General features: G+C 36.5%; 1 protein-coding gene across 5 annotated transcripts in view; it reads left to right on the forward strand.

The window, feature by feature from the left end:
- The window catches only part of MAK (male germ cell associated kinase), a 31,967-nt gene that overhangs the window by 1,179 nt on the left and 9,137 nt on the right, over positions 1–21,651 (forward strand). For 3 of the 5 annotated variants that reach the window (XR_012659058.1, XM_075084062.1, XM_075084065.1), the window contains exons 2-12: positions 4,295–4,634; positions 6,355–6,409; positions 7,345–7,466; positions 8,508–8,587; positions 10,388–10,520; positions 10,612–10,783; positions 15,081–15,248; positions 17,006–17,344; positions 18,460–18,647; positions 19,188–19,318; positions 20,974–21,105. Coding sequence is in view for 4 of the 5 variants with exons in the window: in XM_075084062.1 (XP_074940163.1) it covers positions 4,534–4,634; positions 6,355–6,409; positions 7,345–7,466; positions 8,508–8,587; positions 10,388–10,520; positions 10,612–10,783; positions 15,081–15,248; positions 17,006–17,344; positions 18,460–18,647; positions 19,188–19,318; positions 20,974–21,105 (1,621 nt within the window). In the remaining variant the exon portion in view is untranslated. Of the gene's footprint in view, positions 1–4,294; positions 4,635–4,781; positions 4,849–6,354; positions 6,410–7,344; positions 7,467–8,507; positions 8,588–10,387; positions 10,521–10,611; positions 10,784–15,080; positions 15,249–17,005; positions 17,345–18,459; positions 18,648–19,187; positions 19,319–20,973; positions 21,106–21,651 lie in introns of those variants that run through there. The other 2 variants (XM_075084066.1, XM_075084063.1) reach the window with 2 other exon arrangements.

Below are 21,651 nucleotides of genomic sequence, written 5' to 3' on the forward strand. Positions count from 1 at the left end.
TTTAAATAACAGCTGGTCTTTGATTAGAGTAATGGATTTGTAGTTAATCTCAAGAATTGGATCCACCTCTTCATGGGACCCAATTACTGTCAGCTTTAGTAATATACAGACACTACAAAGAAGGTTCTTATAGCAACAATTTGTTTCTTGGTTTGTGGGTGGGGTTATGTTTTTTTAACTTTTAGAATTTGTATCAGTGTACATTCTGTACTGTTGCAATACTGCCGGGTTTGATCATTGAGAGTAGTACTATGCTCTGTGAACGGTTTTGGTGATTTCAGCAGTTACTGTAAGCAGATTGGTCAAATTGGGTTATGTTTTGCTTATCTGTGTGTGTGGCCTTTATCAGGTCATATGTGCTAGTTTATTTTAATTTGAGAGCAGCCTGTTTCAGGTGCAAATGTAAAACTTCCGGTAATGCATAACACTTGTGCAGCATAAATGCAGATGACTTGCTGTTATTCATTAAATTTTGAAATGTAAATCAGACATCTAAAATAATTTAAAATTGTTGCTAGTGCTTAAATATAATACCAGTAATATAGCAAAAGTGAAAATTTGCTTCAATTATTTAGTACTTATTCAGATTCTCTAAATTGGTATAAATTACCAGGTTCTATCAAGGTATTGTATTTTGTCCTCTATTTGTCCCCTGCTTTAATGCTTCCTTAATCCTGTGTGAAGAGATTACAGGCACTATGTCGTTAGGAGTATAAAACAAGCTGTTATGTACAGTAGGATTTCTCTTTTCACTTTGGGAGCTATTATGACAATCTTATATTTTAGTGCTTCATATCACTGAGGAAGTAATATATAAGCTTTAGGATGGGAAAGGCCACTTCAGAGGCTTGCGTTCACTAGAAAAGCTAGACTGAGGCCTTGCTTTTCCCCAGGTTGCTACAAAATAGAAAACTGAACTGCAAATTTGAAAAAAAAATAGAGACCGCAGAGAGAAAAACTGCACACCTGAGCTGGGTATGTGTGGTGCAAGTACAAAGTGTGCAAAAGTCTGTTGTAGTGAAATATGAATCTCTAGATCATTTACATTCTAACGCATCGTGCTGTGTAATTCCAGTAAGAGCGAAAGAAGCTCCTGGCCCCAGTGTCACACCAGGCTGATGAACACATGTGCTCGGCAGCCTTATTTATTCTAGTATTGGTGGACAGTGGCAGTTAGAATCTTGCAAGATCCATTGCTGTACTTCTTGGTCAGCAAACCTCTGTCACCCTCCAGCATTTCTTAGGGACTATTGCGTGCCATAGCATTGCCATAAAATTGACTGTTTAGTTGTCCACAAAACTCTATCAATTTTTTTAGGTACTTCAGTATGAAGGAGGAATTCTCTAAAAAGTTGGAGAAGAGCTTAGAGTCGAGTGTGACACCTGCAGTCCTCTTTTCACTGCATTTGGTTCTCAGTTGGTGACGTCTCACTAGACGAGTTCCCTCGTTTGCCTTTTTTATTAACTGTGGGTAGGCAAGGCAACTCTTTTGTGGGAGTCGTTAGTGGAATGGCCTAGCGTGCATCAGTGTGGTGGTGAATGTATGTGGTGCGTATGATGGTACATAAATACTGTTGTCAGAGTACGTAGTTTCCACACCTAGTTTTATGCATTTCTGTAGGGTGATTTTGACACTTCTATTTGACTACTGAAGGCATGTGCTGACATATCTGTACTTTACTTGATTGTTTTCATACCCTGAAAATTACAGTATACAGCAGAAAAAGAATAAGGCAATAAAATATATTACAAAACAGAGAAAATGCACCATTGTGTCTGTGATGTTACACTACAAAGGGCTTCTGGAGGGAAGAAACACTTTATGTGATGCTGTTGCAAGTGCACATGCCAAAAAAATAGAATTGGACAAAAGGAATAATTGTAAAAGTATGTGATTAACTTACACTCCAAAAATTGCTTGGAAAGCTGATAGGATTTAGGCACCAAAATTACTTAAAGATTACTTAAAGGTCAAAACTTGATGTTTTTGTCTAGATCGGGGTCTGTCTATTGCAAATACAGAGGCTTGCATCTTGATATTTTGGTTCACTTCATTAGAGAGCAAAAGGCTGGGCATGAAATGCTTGTGACTTCTCCAAATTTTTATTGTATGTAATGCTAGGAGTTTGGGCTAGGGACATCTTCGGCATATTCTGCTGAATCCCCTCCAAAAACCAAGTCCTAAACAATGTACAACAATATTTGTTGAAACAGAGAAATGCGGGCACCCAAATCCTGTTACATTTAATTTCACTTGTTATGTGCCTGTGTATACCTATACAGAAAATTCATATGCATTTTATCATTGCTGATGCTTTAGATGGAGATGCTGTGTTTTAAAATGTGTATTAGAATAGTTTCAGAAAGTTATTGCAAGATATGAGCATGTATCTTAACTTGGTATAAATGCTTGATCATCTGCTTATTACAGAGTCAACAAATAGTCTTGTTGAAGACGTGGTATTAAAGAGTCAAGGTATTAAAGACTAGAGTGCATGCAGGCACTTTGGGGAGTAAGATATAAAGCTGAATTCTGAGAAAAACAATAGCCTTAAATATATGAAAGTCCAATTTAAAACCCAATCATAATTCTAAGTGTCTATGATTTTTACTTTTTGTTAATCTTGTTTTTAGCTTTGTTACAGAATACCCTATTAACCAGCTAGCTTATTTTACTTAGCAATGGCTTTGCGGGGGGCTGGATAAAAACGTCTTTATATTTTGCTGTCAAACTGGTGGTTGTCTGGTGCAAAGATTATAAACTGAGATGTCCGCTAGGTCACTTGTTACTGGTGTCTTGACAGCTGATCTAAGATTCCTCCCTGGTAACAGGAGCAACAAGGAGTAACAAGGTGCATGTTACTTCTCCAAGGAAGCAGCATTTCAAGTAATAACAGCTTAGAAACATCAATGCATTGACTAGGTAGATGTTTCCTTTACACAGCAGGCTAGTCTACTCATAAGAGTAGCCTCATAAGAGGCCAGTTTTATTGCTGAATTTTGCCAGGCCTGTAAATCTCAGACCTGAGGCTTGTTACTAGCTGACTTTGAGTTCCTTAATCTGTTTGGACAGCCTTACCAGCCTGTAGCTAATTCTGGCATAAGGATAAGGACTACAGAGTTGCATGTGAATTCTGCATCTCCTATAAAGGTAGGCTGACAGTGGACGCCCATTGATTTGAGCTTTATTTTGCATTTTCAGACAGCAGAGACAAAAGGTAGAGATAATGCTGGAATTAGGTTAGCAGTCAATTGTCTGTGTTTAAGGATTTGGGGTACAGTGAGTAAATGGTACAGGGATTGATGGTTAGTTTTTCTAGGCCTGCATAAATAAGTAGATGACTACTGTGAGTTTGCCTAAGTACCTCGGCATCAGTTTTTAGGATTGTGTCTAGTAGGCAGCCAGTGCTAAGGGTAGAATTAGGATTTGTGTGTAGGACCTATGGGAACTGGCTTTCATCTGAAGTGTTGGTGCCAGCTAGCATTGTGTATAATGAAAGCTAGGATTCAGATTCAAGTTTGGATCAGTATTCAAATTAAGGTTTACCTACATTAAAAGATGAAGGTTCAACATTGTTTAATACAAATTCTTTTTCAAATTTTAATTCAGATCTAGTCTTCCATATCAACGCATGTGAGCTCTATACTTCTCTCTGCAGGCCTTGTACAACTGAACAATAAACTTAACTCTTCAACCATTACTGTGCCTAATCCTAACTGTGGCTATAGACTAAGAATTCTGTGAACTTCAGAGCAATATTTCCAAGTATATTTAAAACAGCTTGATTTACCTTGGCAAAGAATGCAGCATTTATCTCACTTCTTCTACCTCCCTTCCTCACTAACTTTAAGCATAGTGAGCCTGCTTGCACTACCAATCCAAAACACGGCATTCAGACCCCAGGTTTACCATAGCATCCTGTGCAAAATTTAGGTTCTTCTGTCTGTTTTCCCAAACTTCAGCCCTGCCTTTGTAACGGATCAGGAACTTGCTGCTGTCTGCAAATTAAGAATAAGGAGTTCCATCAGAGGACACCATCCTTAAACATACTTCTCTGGTTCTAGGGAATTATGACAGTAATCTTGATTCTCCAGTCCCTGCTTACTCTAACCCTAATCCTAGACTAGGCACCTTCTGTAGCTTGAAGGATTTAAAGGAACTAGTTTACACTGAAGTGTTCTATTTAAAGAACACATATAGATCTGGGGTTTTTTGTTGTTAGATACAAATAGTAGAGTGTCTCCTTCCTAAAATACTGTAAAATTACATATTTCCCTTTTTTTTATTTTAAAGATCTGTGTGAGAATGGCCATGTTCTGTCTCTTGAACTTTATATCTGGATCTCAAAGTAGCTGTAGTTTAGAGGAGACTAGTGAATGTCCTGCTCTGTTATGAAAAGACATTTACCAACATAAAACAGTCTGGAAGAAAATTTGTCTGAGAAAATTGAAGAGCAGAGAATCCTTTAACAAAACAGAAGACATTCAAAATTTCATGAGCTTTTGGCTATCTGAGTCTTCAAGAAAAGAAAAATGAACCGTTACACAATCATGAAACAACTAGGTGATGGCACCTATGGCAGCGTGTTGATGGGGAAGAGCAACGAGTCAGGAGAACTTGTGGCTATCAAAAGGTATGTAACATCTAAATTCAGTAAAGGTACCTGCAAAAGATTTTCACTTTTAACTTTATTGTTGTCTGCCGTCTGTGTAGAATAGAAAGAAATGTCCCTTTTCTTTTTAAGGAAATTAACATAACAAAATGAAATTTTTTACTTAAGATGCTTAACAAGGAGATTGTGGGTCAGACTTCAGCTAACAGATCAATAGAGAGACCCATCGGTTTGTGTAAGTTACTAATTTGTCTTGGCTTATAAAATTGCATGTTGCTTTTCTTCAGTTCGATCATGCTTACTTCTAAAAATGTTGTTAGGCTAGTACCAAAGCAAAACTGTGCAGTTGATTAACTAGGGAGTTTATTTATATCAATTGTAAGAATACCCATCTTAATAAGTAGATTTGAAATACATTCCCACCCCCAAATCTTTTTAGGTACTGCGTTAATTTTCAATTATTCCTACAGTGATAAATACCAGGTAACAATCCGGTCAGGTAAATAAAGGTTTTCACCTTGGATCTAATAAAGTTGTATTGTGCATAATCGTCAGCGTTGTCTTACTTACAAAACAACAAAAGTTGTACTAGAGAAGTGAGGAAGTTCCCATTCTATTCCTACAGAATTGCAAGCAGGATGTAAAGCATAAGTTGAAATACCAGAAATTGTATGTCACTGAGACTTTTCTTCTCCACTTGTGGATTTACTGCAGGAAGATAATTGTGATATAACTGACTGACTTGTGTTTTAAGAATTTCTGAGAATTTCAGTTTCTGCATATACTTCTAGTACTGTTACCTAAATTAATGATATTAATCTAAGCTTAAAAAAATCTGCAATTGATTCTTTCAATTATTTTTAGACAAAAGGAACAATATTTTGTGGGAAGTGTTTTTCATTCTCATGATTTTAGGATTTGGAATTCCTTTGTGTGATTTTTAAGTTTGGGATTTGAGAGGGGACAGTTTTGCTTGAAGATACATTTATTTTAAATGAAAATCTTGGGTTTGAATCTCTTCGCTCTAGTTGCTAGAATTTTACAGAAACACAGCAAACAACATGACATTCACGGCCGCCTCCTAAGATCTGAGCAACACTGAATACCCATGTTTGTATCTTTGCAAGACTTACAAATAAATCTATTACACCATTATATGTAACGATTAGTTAGAGACTGTTGTATGTATGAGTATTGCTTGAAAAAAAGAAAAGTATTTTAATTTGGTCTTTAATAAGTTGGAACAGGTTTGTAAAAATGACTGATCAAGTCAGATGCTAAATTATAATGTAAGCAGTCAAGATACTTTGCAGATTTCAAAAATATAACTTTTGTGTTTCCCTAGAATGTGCAACTTCGGCACAAAGAGGTGACTTTCCTGGTTTGAAATATCCATGTTTTATGTGCAGTGTCGCTGTTGCTTTCCTTGTTATTAAGAGCACAACTGAAGTGATACAAAGGGATTTTGTGTCCCTGATGTTTCTGTAAATACCTTGGAGTGTCATGGTCTCTCTGGCTAACTACCACTCTAAGAATATGTTTGCAGTGAATTTAAATTTCTAGCGATTCTAAGAGTTGAGTTTGGTTTTAATTATGTTGCTGATGGCTGTTCCAGAATGTTTTAAATTGAGTTCAAAATACAGCTAATGCTACACTTGAAAAATAACATGTTTAGATTTTTTGTTCTAAAAGCATTCTGCACTCTTCACTGAAAATACTTTATCTCGGACTTGTATTTCAGAATGAAAAGAAAGTTCTATTCGTGGGATGAATGTATGAATTTGAGAGAAGTCAAGGTAAAGTGGTGAACATACCACATTTCAAATAAAGTGTCTGGTTAGGTTTGCGTGAAGGAAAAAGGCGTCTACATTGTCCAAGCATAAGGCCAAACTCTGTGAACTCTTTTAATGGGGGTGACAGATTCCACAAAACCATGGGCTGCTGGCACTCCTAGAGCTCCTCCTGCTTTGTGGAATATCCCGATATTCTCAAGCAGTGGCCATGTCTCATATACAAGCCTCTTGTCTTTGAGAGAAGGTAAAGAAATTGATTTTGGGGGGGTGGTGGTGTCTCTGTGTTTCACCATCCTGCTCTCTCATTTTACTGGTGGCCTTCTAGGTGTATATCCAGCCCTTATATCTTGTATTTGGAGCATTTGTAGAAAGCACTGGGAGTTTTGGCTAGCCGAATGATAGAATAACACTTGAAACGATGGGCTTAAATTCCACGTCATCCCATGTTTGGGCTATCTGATTTTCTGTATATACAAAACTCCCTAACAAAGGAGTTGGGTATCCATAATTTAACTTACTGGAGATTGCACATAATCAGTATCTCCAAAACGAACACCTGTAAGAGAATCCTTGTTTCATAACAAAAAAATTGCTGGGTTTTCTTATTCAGTTCTGTGAGCAAGAGCTGTTAGAGCTTCAGAATTGTCTTTCATTGTAGGGAATTAGGTTTTTCTGTTGATCTTCACCCCAGCTATGATATAATCCCTAGAAATAGAGGTTTTAAACAACTATTAATATCGTTGCTGCTTTTCAAATTGAAATTAATTTGAAATGTATTTTCTTGTTCTTTGAAACAGATTGCAAGATAAATACAGACTATCAGATGGACATGTTTTGTAAATTCTGTGCTAGAAACTGTTACATGTTAAAAATTTAGTTCTGATAAGGAATCAAAGTCACTGTCAAGTTATCTGAAGCCATATTTTGCTCTATTGCAGTCTCTGAAGAAGCTAAATCATGCCAATGTAATAAAATTGAAAGAAGTTATACGGGAAAATGACCACCTTTACTTCGTATTTGAATATATGAAGGAAAATCTCTATCAGTTAATGAAGGACAGGTATGTCTCTTTCACAGAACACATAGTGTGCTGTCATGCGTTTTGTAATGTTCTCATGCTATCTTGAAGAACACATTGGAATTTCTGGGTTTGGCTCTTCTTGCAGCCCCACTGATGGAAACAGGAGTTACTGCACCTGCTTATCTGAGGGTAGAATTCTGCATTGCTCTGCATTACAATATTGGATATTGTAAATGCTTTTGGAAATAAGAGTTTGTTCAGTTGTTAACACAATAGTTTGCATGTCTTTGGTGTGTAGAGCCGTGAGAGAAATTCCAAATACCTCTTTTTTTTCTTTATTAGCCTTCACTTTAATGTATGAAGGATTGGATAAACTGTTCATTCTGCTTTTGGTCATGGATTTGGCTTAGGGTGGGGATGGTCATCTGCGTGTACATGCATGCATGCTCCTAAGACAGACCTACATATGGACTATGATGTTGCAATCTTGGGCAAACAGTTCAAGCCTGCAAGGTGGACTTTGAAACAGGACCTGCCTTTTGAATAACATTTTTCTTTGCTGAATTCTTTTGCCTTTGACATGTGTTTCCTTTGGACACTGTCATGCACCTGTATCTCCTAACATGCAAAGCTCTTAGGTTCGCATTCCAAGATAGAGATTAGCACAATTTTTCCCTATAGCTGAGAAGCACTGCTCTCAATCAGGGTTCCTTTAAGGGTACCACTGGGTAACACACCTACCACAGTGCTGTGCTGTGCGGTCTCTTCCTTGCTACATTACTGTGTGTTCCATGTTCATCTGGTCAAGCACACTACTGGCCAACCAGCTGCTACAGTGAGATAGGATTATGAACCTGTCTGCAGGGAAGTCCCTCTGCAGCACTTCAAGTGAGTGAAATTAAGGCTGGCAGCAAGTGAGTTTTGGGATGAGCCAGTTGCATATGTCTTACTTTGTGTGCAAGGCTTGACGGGTCTGTTTTCATCTGTTCATGATGTGTTGTGCAAAATGAAGAAATACGTATGTTCTGAAAATACATCATTTTTTTAATTATGTGAAGTTGTTCATCTGTTCCTTCACAGAAACAAGTTGTTCCCCGAGTCGGTCATCAGAAACATGATGTATCAAATATTACAAGGGCTGGCTTTTATCCATAAACACGGTAGGTTTCATACTAGAATTTAGCTATGTAGCACTTTTTTTAGAAAATAAGATAATGCACAGTAATAACATGAATTAAAATAGCTATTAATATCTCTAATACAAATTATTCTTATCTGCTTCGAGTATGGTGCATTTTTAAATCATAGCTGAAGTTACACCTTGTTCTTCTGTAATGAGATATTCCTTTCTTTTTGAAAGCATTGGATATTTGTCATACACTGTTCAGTACTTTTTTCCACCTTAGTTACAAGACAAATAAACAAACTAAAGACACCTGTATGCTGTGCTACACTATGCATTTCTGTTTCCTCAAGAATATCTGTGTAAGGAGCATTGATACTTTACAGGTGGCAGTTTCTGCTGTCTTGAGATATTACAACTAATACGATACCCTACATCTAAAAAAATATTAAAATAACTTGTTCACTAAGAAATTCAAACAGTCTCCTTATGAAATACAATCTGGAATAAGTATAGTAAGAGAGAGGACTTTTCTAGCAATTATAAGTACAGTATAAATAAGAGATGCTGTGTGTTCACAACAACAAAAAGTTTCACAGCATTTACAAAACTTTTAATTCTCATGTTTAATATCTATCTGTAAACTGCATTCTGAAATACTGGCATTAAGCTCCTTTGCATTTAAAAAAGTAGTAATTTACTCTTTTGCTCAACTTCTATTTTGTACTTGTCCTTCCCAACACAATCCCTAAAAATTTCCAAAGGCAATAAAATATTAGCTGAAAATTAAATAAGAGACAGTGTTCCCAGTGATCGCTGGCTTTTAGGTACCCTGGCAAAGGGCTGTTGGTGAATTCAATAAATTATTAGTTCTGTTCAGTATTATCAAATACCCAGAAATTGCCATTTTATGTCTTTCTGATCAAGATCATATACTTTTCTCTAATTATCAGCATCATCTTTTCCTTCCTCATTTCTACATGAAATTAATGAGAAAATCAGAATTTAAGAAAAAGTGCCATTTTGAAGTTACAATATTAATATTTTATTTTGACCTTAAGTGTTTGGGAATGACGGGTATGATAAATTTGAACATTTACATTTCACTAATAATTTCAGCCAATTTCTTACAGTGGTTGTCCACTTCTGCATGCAGGGATGGAATGCTTTATTGTAGCAAAGGCCTTTCAGTCCTTTATATTTATATTTATGTTTATATTATAACAAATTGTGTATACCAGTTAAACAGCAGAATTGATTGGCTTAGCGACTTAACCACTGTCCAGGTGTATAGGTGCTCAAGCCAACAGTAATCATATTAAAGAAACTTTATGTGCCTGTATTACTAATATTAGCATTCCTGAGCAGAATTTTGCTATCTTCTCTATGTCTGTGTCTGCAGATTGTTGTCACAATGATAAATAAACTAGTTAAAAATTGTTCAAGGAATTTTATAAATCAAGTAAGTGTGTCAGATGCTCAAATTTCCATTATCCAAAACTGACAAAGCAGTTGTAGTTTTTGCAAAAGACTTCATTCTGAAATGGGTTTGTTGTTTTCTATTGCTGCAATAGCCAATTAATTTTCCTTAGTGTGTTAGTGACACACTTTACATTTGTTACTTTAAGAACACTTGGTGTAGTAATCACCGGAGGGAAAATATGTGCGCTGCATGGGGGGAGGGTTACCATTCATTTATTTGTAATTAAAAAAAAAAAGAAAAGCTATATTCTTCCAAAACATCTTGAAGTAAATTTTTGTTTACTCTGTTAGAGGTTGCTGTTTAGGAAGTGATGACACAATAATTCAATATTCTTTTCTCTCTGGTCTTCTGTAGGGTTTTTTCATAGAGATATGAAGCCTGAAAACCTTCTCTGTATTGGACCAGAACTTGTGAAAATAGCAGATTTTGGTTTGGCTAGAGAACTAAGATCTCAGCCACCTTATACAGATTATGTTTCTACCAGGTGGTATGTATGTTAAGAAATTAATACTTTATCTTAACTGATTACCTTTCTTTTACCATTTTAATTTATCTGTTATTTCTTCCCATCCTTACAGGTACCGAGCTCCTGAAGTTTTGCTAAGATCATCTATTTATAGCTCACCTATTGATATGTGGGCAGTTGGCAGCATAATGGCTGAGTTGTACACGCTAAGACCTCTTTTCCCAGGCACAAGTGAAGTAGATGAAATCTTCAAAATTTGCCAAGTATTAGGGACTCCGAAGAAGGTAAGACTTTTAGAAAAAATCACACAGTAGTATTTTAAACAAAAAATAAATTTAAATGAAATTATTATAAAACTTTGAATGTTATCTCTGTTTCAGAACATACACATGAATTATTGTTTTTATTTGTATTGTATTTCTTTTAAGCTGACATTAAGGCATGTAATGCTAGTCTTTTGTTGTATATTAGCATCCGTTGTGTTTCATAACATTTCATAAATAAAACCGTAGCCTTGCTCTCCCCTGATGAAAGCCAGATACAATAATTTAATTTAGTTTTTTTTAAAACTATGTGTATTGGAAAGAGAATCAGACGTCTCCCAGGATTTCATTTTGCCACAGCCAGTTTGCTTTTCTTTCCTCAAAGTATAATCCTTCAAGGCTGGTACCCAGAATTTGGACCTTATAGAAGTTGTGATAAATAAGACAAATTATGCTTTTCTTATTTTGAAAGCATGAAGGAAACTGATCTCAAATGCAGATCTCTCATAAAATATTATTAGTAATAAAAATAATGGAGGAAAAATGTGCAGTATTTTAGAGAGGAAACAATTATTTTCAATTATTTTCTGGAAGGACTAAATACTAAAAATTACAAAGAAGGTTTGGGTAGTGCATATAAAAACATATGCAATTATATTTACTTCAGTTAAAAAGTTGTTTTAGCAAATGGATACATGAACATGCAAGAAAATAATAAGTTTACCTTCAAAATTTGGAATAAACAAAAAAAAGACTGTATGATATAAATATTTGTTGGAGAACAAGAGATGGCAGATGCTTATCAGTACTTTATAGGCACAAACAGAATTTTGTTAAATGAGTGACTGAACACAGTCTCTAGATCTGGAAAACCCAAGGGTGGGAGAGAAAAACATTTTGATTGGTGTTCTACTGATATAAAACAAAGCATAATTCTTGTCCGGTAAAGGAGCTGTTTTCAACAGAGAAGTGAGGAACAGAAAACTTAAACAGAAATATATTAAGCTTAGTTAGGAACATGCAGAGCTTGAAGTGGTGGGAGGACATCCAAGAGAATATATTGTGAAAGAGGTGCAAACTCATGACAGAGCAGGGAACAAAATGTCAGAGGTGGAGAGTTACAGATGACACGTTGTAGAAGTGAAAATTGAGGTCAGAGGACTAACTGAAACTTGCTATGATGTGTAAAACAGTGCTTGATATGACAATTATGCATCAGAAGTAATGCATATGAGCAGTATTTTAAGACCTGAGTTTTCAAACATGGATATTAAGTTTCTTAAGCAGCTCACAAGTCTAGGATAGTAAGAAGAACATTTTGATGTATATTAAGAATATCTGTGAAAGAGCAACATACTAGCTTCTGGAACACTTTCAATGTATAGCATGAACAAGTTCTGGAAGTGCAGAGAGATCAGAGAGAGATTTTCACTGTGTGTAGTAGTAGAGGAGTGCTGAGGTGTCTGCTGTGGCTTTTCTCTAACCTTATAATGAGCTGAACAGAAGGAAATCATGACTGTTTACACTCTCTTATTCCCTGACTACCAAGCTGATTGCTTGAGTAATCTGGGAGCATTACCAGCTGAGTATTTCAGAGAAAACTGCAGCCTCATCTAAAGACCCTATGGGTTGAGAGACTGTAAATCAGCCCTCTAGGATCAGGAAGCTGTGATTAGTTCCATTGTGCCCCTGTCCTCTGCTGGGCAGACTTGGGAATTTTATCTGCTTATGACAATGCTAAGGCATTCTTCAGGGAGATCACCGTGTAGGACTACTTAAATATTATGATAGGAATTATCACAACAGATGATGCATTTCTTGAAAGTGAAGTACTGTTCTGCATTCTGAAAAAACATCAGCAGTTATTTTAATAGTCTGGCTTTGCAGATAGTTTTACAAATAGTAATTTTTGCAGATATATATTTTTTGTTTATTACATTATCCTGCAATAAAGAATTACAGGAATTATGCCCGGAAGCTATTTTCATTCCAATTTACCTTCCGTTGGCTAAGTCCTTAATACCATACTAATGACTTCCGTGAGTTTGGGATTTTTAAATAGTGACAGGCAACTATGTTGCTTTATTTTATAAATGAAGTTGCTTTATTTATAAAATGTTCCTTTATTTATTAAAAAAATAAAGCAATAAGTTGCACCATTCGAGTACTGGCGTGATGGTGCACTAAGAGTATGCCAATTCAGTGAAAAAACTGATGACAGTGTGAAAAGGAGAGATTAATGAAATGCATTTTCATTAGTTGAAGGTTGGCAATGGCACTTTAAGTAATTCCAAATTCATTTTTTTATAAATAAAAATGTATTTTTCATTTTTGCACTTGTACTGTTTTCACCCTATCCTTGTAGTTCACCAGTTCAACACTCAGCCCTTGCTACTTTGTTCTAATTCATTCCTTTATCACTACCTCTGGCAGACAGAATTTCACTGACTCCAGTAAAGGAGGGAGATGGCGTAGAGGAGGAAAGAGCCTACCTCCATTAATTTAAATGAACAAATTATTCTCTGAGGTGTGGAAGAGGAAGTCACAGGAAGTCTTGAGACTTACTTTAACCAGGCTGGGTTTATAATTATATTTGAGTTCTTTGATTATCATAGACTCTGTTAACAGAGCTAAAACTGTAAGTTGTTGATGTACATAAAAAGATTGAGTAGTGGCTAACGTGGTATCTTAACACCAAATTCTATGAAATCAATCCAGTGTACTACTGTAGCAGTGTAGCAAGCTTTGTGGATAGAGGAGAAGCACTAATATCATACATTGTCTTCAGTAAGGCTTCTGACAGTGTCCCTCATAACATTCTCATTAGCATATTTATATAACAAACCACGTAAGTGCATACCTGTTTTGAAAGCCTTATTTAGAGAGTAAGCTTTAGGGGTTCACATTCAAAATGAGAGATAGATTGTACTAAAGGCCTTCTGATGGAATAGATCTTACTACTTAAGTTGGTAGACAGCAGACTGGGACAGGTTGAGTAGAGAGAAGTTGAGTCAAGATTAGAATTCAGAGTTTCTTATAAAATTAGAGAGGTAGCTTTTAAAAAAAATCCCTTTAGTAGTGTGTGGAGCGCTGTACTTAAGCAAGAATAATCAGCCGCATAAATATCTGCGGATAACTAACACATCTGTAGAAGAGGATGTAGGAGCTATATAGTGCTTTATACGTCAACAGTATTTTTTGCCACAAAGACATACACCATACGAGTGTGTAGAGAAAGGAGTATTGTCCACAGACATATGAACTAATCTTTCTGTTCCACTTGCTGTGTTATATCCAGTTATAAGTTTTGCCTTTCAGGAGAGAAAAATCAGAGTCCAGAGAAGAAGAGAAACTTAAAAAGCCTAGACCCAGGAATTTAATTGTTTACGTTTCTTTAGCCTATAGAAAGGAAGACTGGAAGAAAATAGAAGAAATACGTATTCTAATGTATAAAAAGTCTGTTCTAGAGAGAAGAAGGAGATAGTCTTTCTTGGTATCCATGGATGACAGCACATTTGGCAATGGTCCTGTATTGTCACAAGAGAAACCTACATTTTTCTAATCATGAGGAGGATTAAGCTCTAGAATAGACTCTTTATAGTGGCTGTGGAGTGCCAGAAACTGCAAGCTTTTTGAGACTAATGCCTGTCAGGAAGGGACAAGGGCATGGACTAGATGATCTCTTGAGGTCTTTGAAATTCCTGTGATTCTGTATTCAAACAATGCAATTATGAAGCAACTAAGGACTTCAGGGTTTACTTTTGGGAAGTTAAGCACTCAAAACCAAATTCATCTAGTGGTCATGGCTTTTTTTTCTGTTGCAATAGTGTCTAGTTGTAATTTGTTCATGGACTATCTTAATAGTGGAATCAGTGGTACATTGTATAGGCTGTATCATGCTTACACAACCATGGTATGCTCGGTGGAAGGGCCTCACCTCTATTTCCATAAAGAAGGTATGTTGAAATCAGCTGTTTGAGCTCATTTCTGTAGTAAATGGGATGCTTGTACTGCTCCTGGTACTGCTGTACTCTCTCCTCCTTCATATAGAATATGTCCAAGAGTGGTATCCACAGTGACAGTTCCACCTTTACCTACAGGAGAGCTTGAGGAGGACTACCACTGGAGACTGATGCTGCGTTCGCTGGTGGTGTAACAATTGTAATGGAAAATAGGGATGCCTGTTCTCCACTATATAGGAAGGAGCTTTGCAGAACAAGCATGACTCAAGCTGCATAAAATTAAATTTTATCTAATATCTCAAAGGTATATAGTCTTGGTTCTTTTTTGGTACTCATTTTTCTTTCCTTTGAAACAGAGTGACTGGCCAGAAGGATACCACCTTGCTTCTGCCATGAATTTCCGTTTCCCACAATGTGTCCCTATAAGCCTAAAAACTCTGATCCCAAATGCAAGCAATGAAGCAATACAGCTTATGAGTGATATGCTGAACTGGAATCCAAAGAAGAGACCTACAGCCAGTCAGGTCTGAGCACCCAAATTAAGTATAAGACTAAATTTTCTTGCATTGTTTAAAAAATTGTAGGCTGTCATAATACTGATGGCAAGAGAAACATCTCATTTTGAACATTTTGGTGGGAATGAGTCTGAGTAGTCAGGAGAGAAAGTTCTAAATCTGGCTCAGCAGACATTGTAAACTCTTCATTTATTTCTGCAGTGTTGTCTTCTATATTGGCATGTTCTAAAACGTCTTCTGTACAGGATAGAGAAAAATCTGAGCTGCAAGTTTCCTGAATTGTCACTATAAGTCAATTCTGCCACCACCTTTTTCCTCCCCCATCTGTATGAAGAGACATATTGGAAATTAAGCTTCGTTTTTTGTGAAGCTGCAGGTGGAATGCAGTATGGAAGGACTAAGGATTATTTTTACTTGGAGATGTGACCTGTACCAAGTGCTAAGGAAAGAACTTTGTGAAGAACATACCAATAGGTCACAAAGGTCACAGTTTTTTTCAAAGTTAATTTTAAAAACCATATTTCAAGTACCAAAGATGGTTACATTCTACTGATTATTTTTTTTTGACTATTCATACCCAATGCAATCCTATTTAGAAGGTATAAAGATGGAGTACGGTTGGGAAAGAAAAAACACATATTGCAAGTTATCCTCGGTGGATGTAAGTGATTCAGAAGTGGTTAAGCAGATGGTACCAAGTAGAGCAACCATTTCTCTCCACTTTATAAAGCGTGTGTATTTTTACAGTCACTGAGATCTAACTGTAGTCTAGTGCTATATATCTCTACACAGAATGCTGCATGGTGCTTTATGAAAGCAAATAACCAGCTTTTGTCCAAGTGAGTTGCCAAGGAAGCAGCTGCAGCAGTTGTGTAATCCACAATCAAAAGGGAGACTTTAATGCACATACATGGAAATGTGTACAAAGACAGCAATTCTCAAGTGCAGCTGAGGCAAAATATCTCTTTGAGAACTAACAAAGAGTAGGATCCTACCCAGAAGGAGTAGCAGAGTGTGATACAGGAGGAGCTGTGTTAGTAAGGTATGTCTGTGCTGTGCGTCTAGCAGCAGACATGAAAAGGTCAGAGAAAAAGAATGAAATACACATCTGCCTGAAGACAGACACTGTAGTTTCGTGATAAATACCGTGGAGGCACGGCGAGCACAGTGAATGTACTTCAAAGCAAAACAAAAACAGGGAGAGCTGGTGATAAGAAAATGAAGGTGAAACTTTGTTTGTTACCATCGTCTAATTGTAAAACCCATGCATTAATATTAAGTGGGGAATCATCACACTTCCGGGGAGTTTTTGGTTTTTTAAATTTAAAAAAATAAAAAAAGCTGTTCATAGAGTTGCCAAAACATAGTGAGCAGTGGAAACATAATAAAGCATGTGGTAAAGGTAGTGGAGACTACCTGTTATAAGACTGAAATTTGTTACTGTATGAGTATAGAATAGTGTTGAATGTAAAATGCACCTCAGAACAACACAACTGTACAAAACCTGGAAATAAAGGAGGGAAAGAGCAAGCATGACTGCTGTAACAGTAAGGTGGATCACCTGTACATGAATTACATGATGGGAAGAGTTTAAAATACACAACTGACAGTTATCAATGCGCACTGTTTACATATGATATCCTTATGCATCCATCTTGCATTTGTGCTGTAGAGCTTGCTCGAAGGCTTCATAAACCTGCTTAGATCTTTGATGAGGTTACCAAAGTCAACTTTTTGAAGTAAAATTAGCGTATCTTCTTCTCCAGGCTTTGAAGCACCCTTACTTTCAAGTTGGCCAAGTTTTAGGACCTCCTCCACAGTACCTGGAGAAGCAGACTCCTATTAAACCAGTTCAGCCAACAGAGCCAAAGCCAGCTTTACCTAAACTGGAAGCTGTATCCAAGCCAGAAGCTATATCTAAGCCAGAACCTCTGTCTTCACCTGATGTACCTGACAAAACACAGCCACAGCCCCTGTCAAAGGTTAACCACCAGCCTCTCCAGCAAATTCAGTTGCCTCAGAATACAGCTAACCAGCAAGTACCAAAACAGCAGCAGCCACAGGCACAGCCGTTTTTTCCAACTATCATTAAAAACTCCTCCCCAGTAAGTTGTCTTCAATAAATGCTTAGGTGGTTTTATTAAAAGTTCATACTATATTCAACCAGTGGATCCCTTGAAAATTGGCATACTTTTTATTAGAGGAACTACAGATAGATTATTAGGGACTAATCAATGTTGTAAATGGCTACTTACTGGAATTCTACAGCAAATCAGAAGAACAGATTGCTTGTAACAATGAGTGTTCACTTATAATAGCCTTTACTGATGTGCTTATGTAGTAATGTAGTTACAACAACTATTGTTTATTGACCCTTGAGAAACAAATTCACAAAAAAGTGTACAGTAGAGGAGTGGAAAGTGAGAACTTCACTTGCCACAAGCAGGAAAATACCTGAGAAAGCTCAGTCTTGTTTATGACAGTAGTTCCATGACTATCACCTGTTGGCTACTAGTAGATAGCTGCAAAGTGAGCAACACTTGTAATCACATAGAACTCAACACTTCAACTCCTAAGCTTGTAAGATTTTTAGCAAGATAAATATTTAACTTTTTGCTTTCCACTTATACCCACTGAACTTAAATATAAGGCATGTTAAAAGTAACAGGTATTCAGAAAATATTGGAAAGCAAATTGCGGTCAGATGAAAGGACAGCTTTAAAATCTAATAATTTCTTTGGAAGAGAATGTTATGGGAAGTCATGACTAACTTCGGTTATTTGCTGTATTTACTTTGGAGCCTTGGCAATTGGCATTAATAGACCCTGAGTGTGATTGCTGTGAATGTTCTGCACTACTGTGCCTGACTTCTTGACAGTTTATCTACTGCTGTCGAGAGCATGGGTTCAGCAAGATACCAGAAGTAGAGAGAGGCTGAGCACTGAACTGGGTCTGCAAATAGAACGTTAACTTCACTGCTTCAGGTAGATTTGAGCAATTTAAGGAAGACGGTCAAAAAAAGAGCTACATTGAAAATACCTGCCAGCATTATTGTTGCGTTTTGTGCTTAAAATCATTCTAATATTGTGACCAAAATAGGTACAACACAATGGGAAAAATTCCCTCAAAGTTCTTCAGTGGTAGTCAGGAAGTGAACTAGTTACAAAATATAAACCGTTAGAATTGAATTGAAGCTTTTTTTTTTTCCTATTTAAAATAGAAACAAGCAGCTAGTGGCTCTCAGAATGGTGCAGGTCCTAAAAGCTGTAGAAGACGGTGGGGTCAGACATTGGTAAAAGCTGTGGATAGCTGGGATGACTTGGATGACACCGAATTTGGGATGTCATGTTCAAAGAAGCCTAGCATTGCACTGTTAAAAGAAAAGAAAAACAAGGAATGTCTTTTTAGGTAAGTCCTATAATTATAAAATGAGTATTTTTTTAGTAAACAGTTTCCAGCAGACTTATACATTGATTAATACAAATCAGCTAAAATTTAAGTCACCAAATGTCTGCAGGAATGCAAAGAGCTGTATGAGCAGACCAGCTTTGGGTGTGGTGTTGATATAGCACCAGTAATATCCAAACTGAATTAAATTTATTTTCAGGCACTGTATGGTTTAGGTGTTTGTCATGTTATGAAGAAACTGTGTTTTACTAAAATCAGATATACTAACTTCATTTCCTTTCCCAGTTAACTTAGGGAAAGTTCTGCTACAGTTATCCACATTTGCTTTTATTCAGTAGTGTTGGATGCACTTTTTTTTCTTTGAAGTCCCAGGTCAAACTCTCATGAGATATGAGATTTGGCTGTTACTTTCTGTGAGAATAAGTTCTTCTGATGAAGGCAGGATAAGAGAAGAGCACAGTACTCTTCAAGCTAGGGTCAGCCTGTGGTATTCTGAGCTGGAGTTGTTGGTCGCATTGTTTGAACATTTTGATTTTTCAGTGTGCCAGAACCAAAAGCTTCATGCTATATCCAGCCAGGAGGGGAAAATAAGGTTCTGAAGACAAATGATTCTGGAAGATCAAATTCATCAGCAAAACAGTACTATCTAAGACAATCAAGATATCTACCTGGTAAGGGTAAAAGTCAATACATATGGAAAATACAAGCTGTGAACAATCTATGTACAATGCTTTTAAACTTCAGGCTTCACGCTGGGTAATTTCACTTTGCATAACCAGCCTAAATTTTCAAGTTTTGAACTGAATACATTCTGGGAAAGGTGTATCATCACAGCTGATGCAGGAGGTCCTCGCTATGTGAACACGGCAGGGAACTCAACACTACTTGTACACCATAAAAGATCACAGGCCCTCTTATGACCAGTAACATATAGAACCCTCAGTAATACGAATCCAAGATCTCTTGGATTCCTAGGAATATATCCTGATTGACCATGAGCAAGTGGATCTGAGGAGTAAAGAAACTACCTATATATATAGTGCATAGTTCTCAGTTTTGCAGTATCAGGAGGTTTGGGTGTTTTTTCACCTTAAAGTTCTGATAAGCACAGTTAGCGTTCTTGGTAGGAAGTGTTTAGAAATGTCAGCCCCTTGCACTGGTAGGATTTCGCCCACTCGCTTCCCTTCCCAAGGCAGTTATCCTCCTTAAAAATAAATAGATAGCTTAGTCTAAATCTGGGTGGTTTTACCAGGAAAATAACACGAAATTATGTAATTGCTAGGAATAAGAATGGGAGAAAGAAAAGGGATTGTTTCCTTCAGTTAGTATTCTGAATATATTCTGTAATAAAATGATTGCCTTGGTGTCTCACTTAGTATCTTCTCTTTATTGCCATGATGGTTTGCACAATTACAGTATGTGTATTGTGACTTCTACTGTAATCCGCATATGAGAATTCAGGTGGCTCATAGATGAGTTCCTGATTGTGTTGTTTTGTTACAATGTATCACTAATTTCTCAGGAATTCATTAGGCTTGTGTTGAGTTCTGAGTATTAAATCACTCTTGAATGTTAAATAGGATGCCCAGAGACTCAAGAGTTTAAGTTCAAAAAGAAAAAAAAAGGGGGGGGAGGGTTCCCTCTCTAAAGGTTACACAAATGGAAAGTTCATCTGTATTCCTTATCTTTTTGAATCTTTTTTTTTCCTACTGTCTCTCTGATTTTAGTGGAGTTTTCAGTGAGAAAGGCACAGATGTAAAAAATAATACCAACTTTTAAGAGAATAATAGCTCCGATCATACTTGTTATTTATCTGTATTACTTTAGTTCTGTTACCACCAGATCTGGAAGCTGCTTTCATGCTGTGTAATCCCATTAACTCTTGTAATGCTCGTAACATGCTGAAGTAACAAGAACCTCTTTGTCCTACTTTTAAACTTATCCCTTGAAGAAATAGTTTCTTTTCAGCCCTGAGAACCCTAGATTTTGATAGATATTTTTAATTTGTGTTAATTGTCTGAAGGTCAAAAATACAAAAAATGAGACTATGGTTGTATAGAAACCAAGTAACTGTACTGAAAAGGCGTTTAAAAGTTCTTTTGAAAGCATGAAGAGAGTTGTTCTTAAGTGAGTAACTCTAGTGTTCATGGTTTGGCTGAAAAATCTAACCTAGTCAATGGACATTGTTCTTTTACATTAATGGTGTTTACATTATACCACAAATAATTCAGTGTTGGTTTACTGTTCTAGAAATGTCCATTTTTCATTGGTTGAATTATGTTTGAAAATTGACATTTATAACATTTTCCATCATTTGTTTTCTAAGGTGTAAACCCTAAGAGTGTCTCTTTAATAGCAGTCAATAAAGAAGGATCACATGGAACCTGGAACTACCACTTGTTTCCTAAAGCACTGGCACATACTGGAGGAGGAGTGACCTTCAACAGAAATACTACAGGTAAAAGTGTAATTAAAAGTGGTCACATTGTATCTCATCATACTTTATTTAATTAATTTAGTTAAGACCATCTGGTTTAATTTCTGTTGTCAGGTTCAGCTTCTAGGCTAACATATTTTTTCCTTGTTTTAAGGACAGACTCTTAAAGTAACAACATCTTCATATAGAAACTGAATTTTGCTTTCAGAGTGTAAAGGAAGTATAGACCAGCCCCTGTTATAAAGTTCTGTCATGATGAATTTTGTCCATAGTCCTCTTAGACCATTATTTTACTGTGTTAATTTGAGCAAATAGTTGGACCTTCCTGGTCAGTGTGCCATGGAACACTATCAACCAGCAGCCTCACACATGAAAACAAGACGGTGGGTGGTGTGCTCATGTAATAAAAATACTGCCTGATATTCTAAACATGTCTTTTAACAATCTCTTAGCCTTGTCCTAAATATTTCACTGCATTAAAAGTCCCCATATTTTCAGCAAGAAACTTGCAATAAGGTGCCTTTTTGTACTACGTTTTGTGAAGAACACTATTACCAGCATTTTACA

The sequence above is a fragment of the Phalacrocorax aristotelis genome, chromosome 2 (genome assembly GCF_949628215.1).
Source record: "Phalacrocorax aristotelis chromosome 2, bGulAri2.1, whole genome shotgun sequence".
Taxonomy (NCBI): Eukaryota; Metazoa; Chordata; class Aves; order Suliformes; family Phalacrocoracidae; genus Phalacrocorax; species Phalacrocorax aristotelis.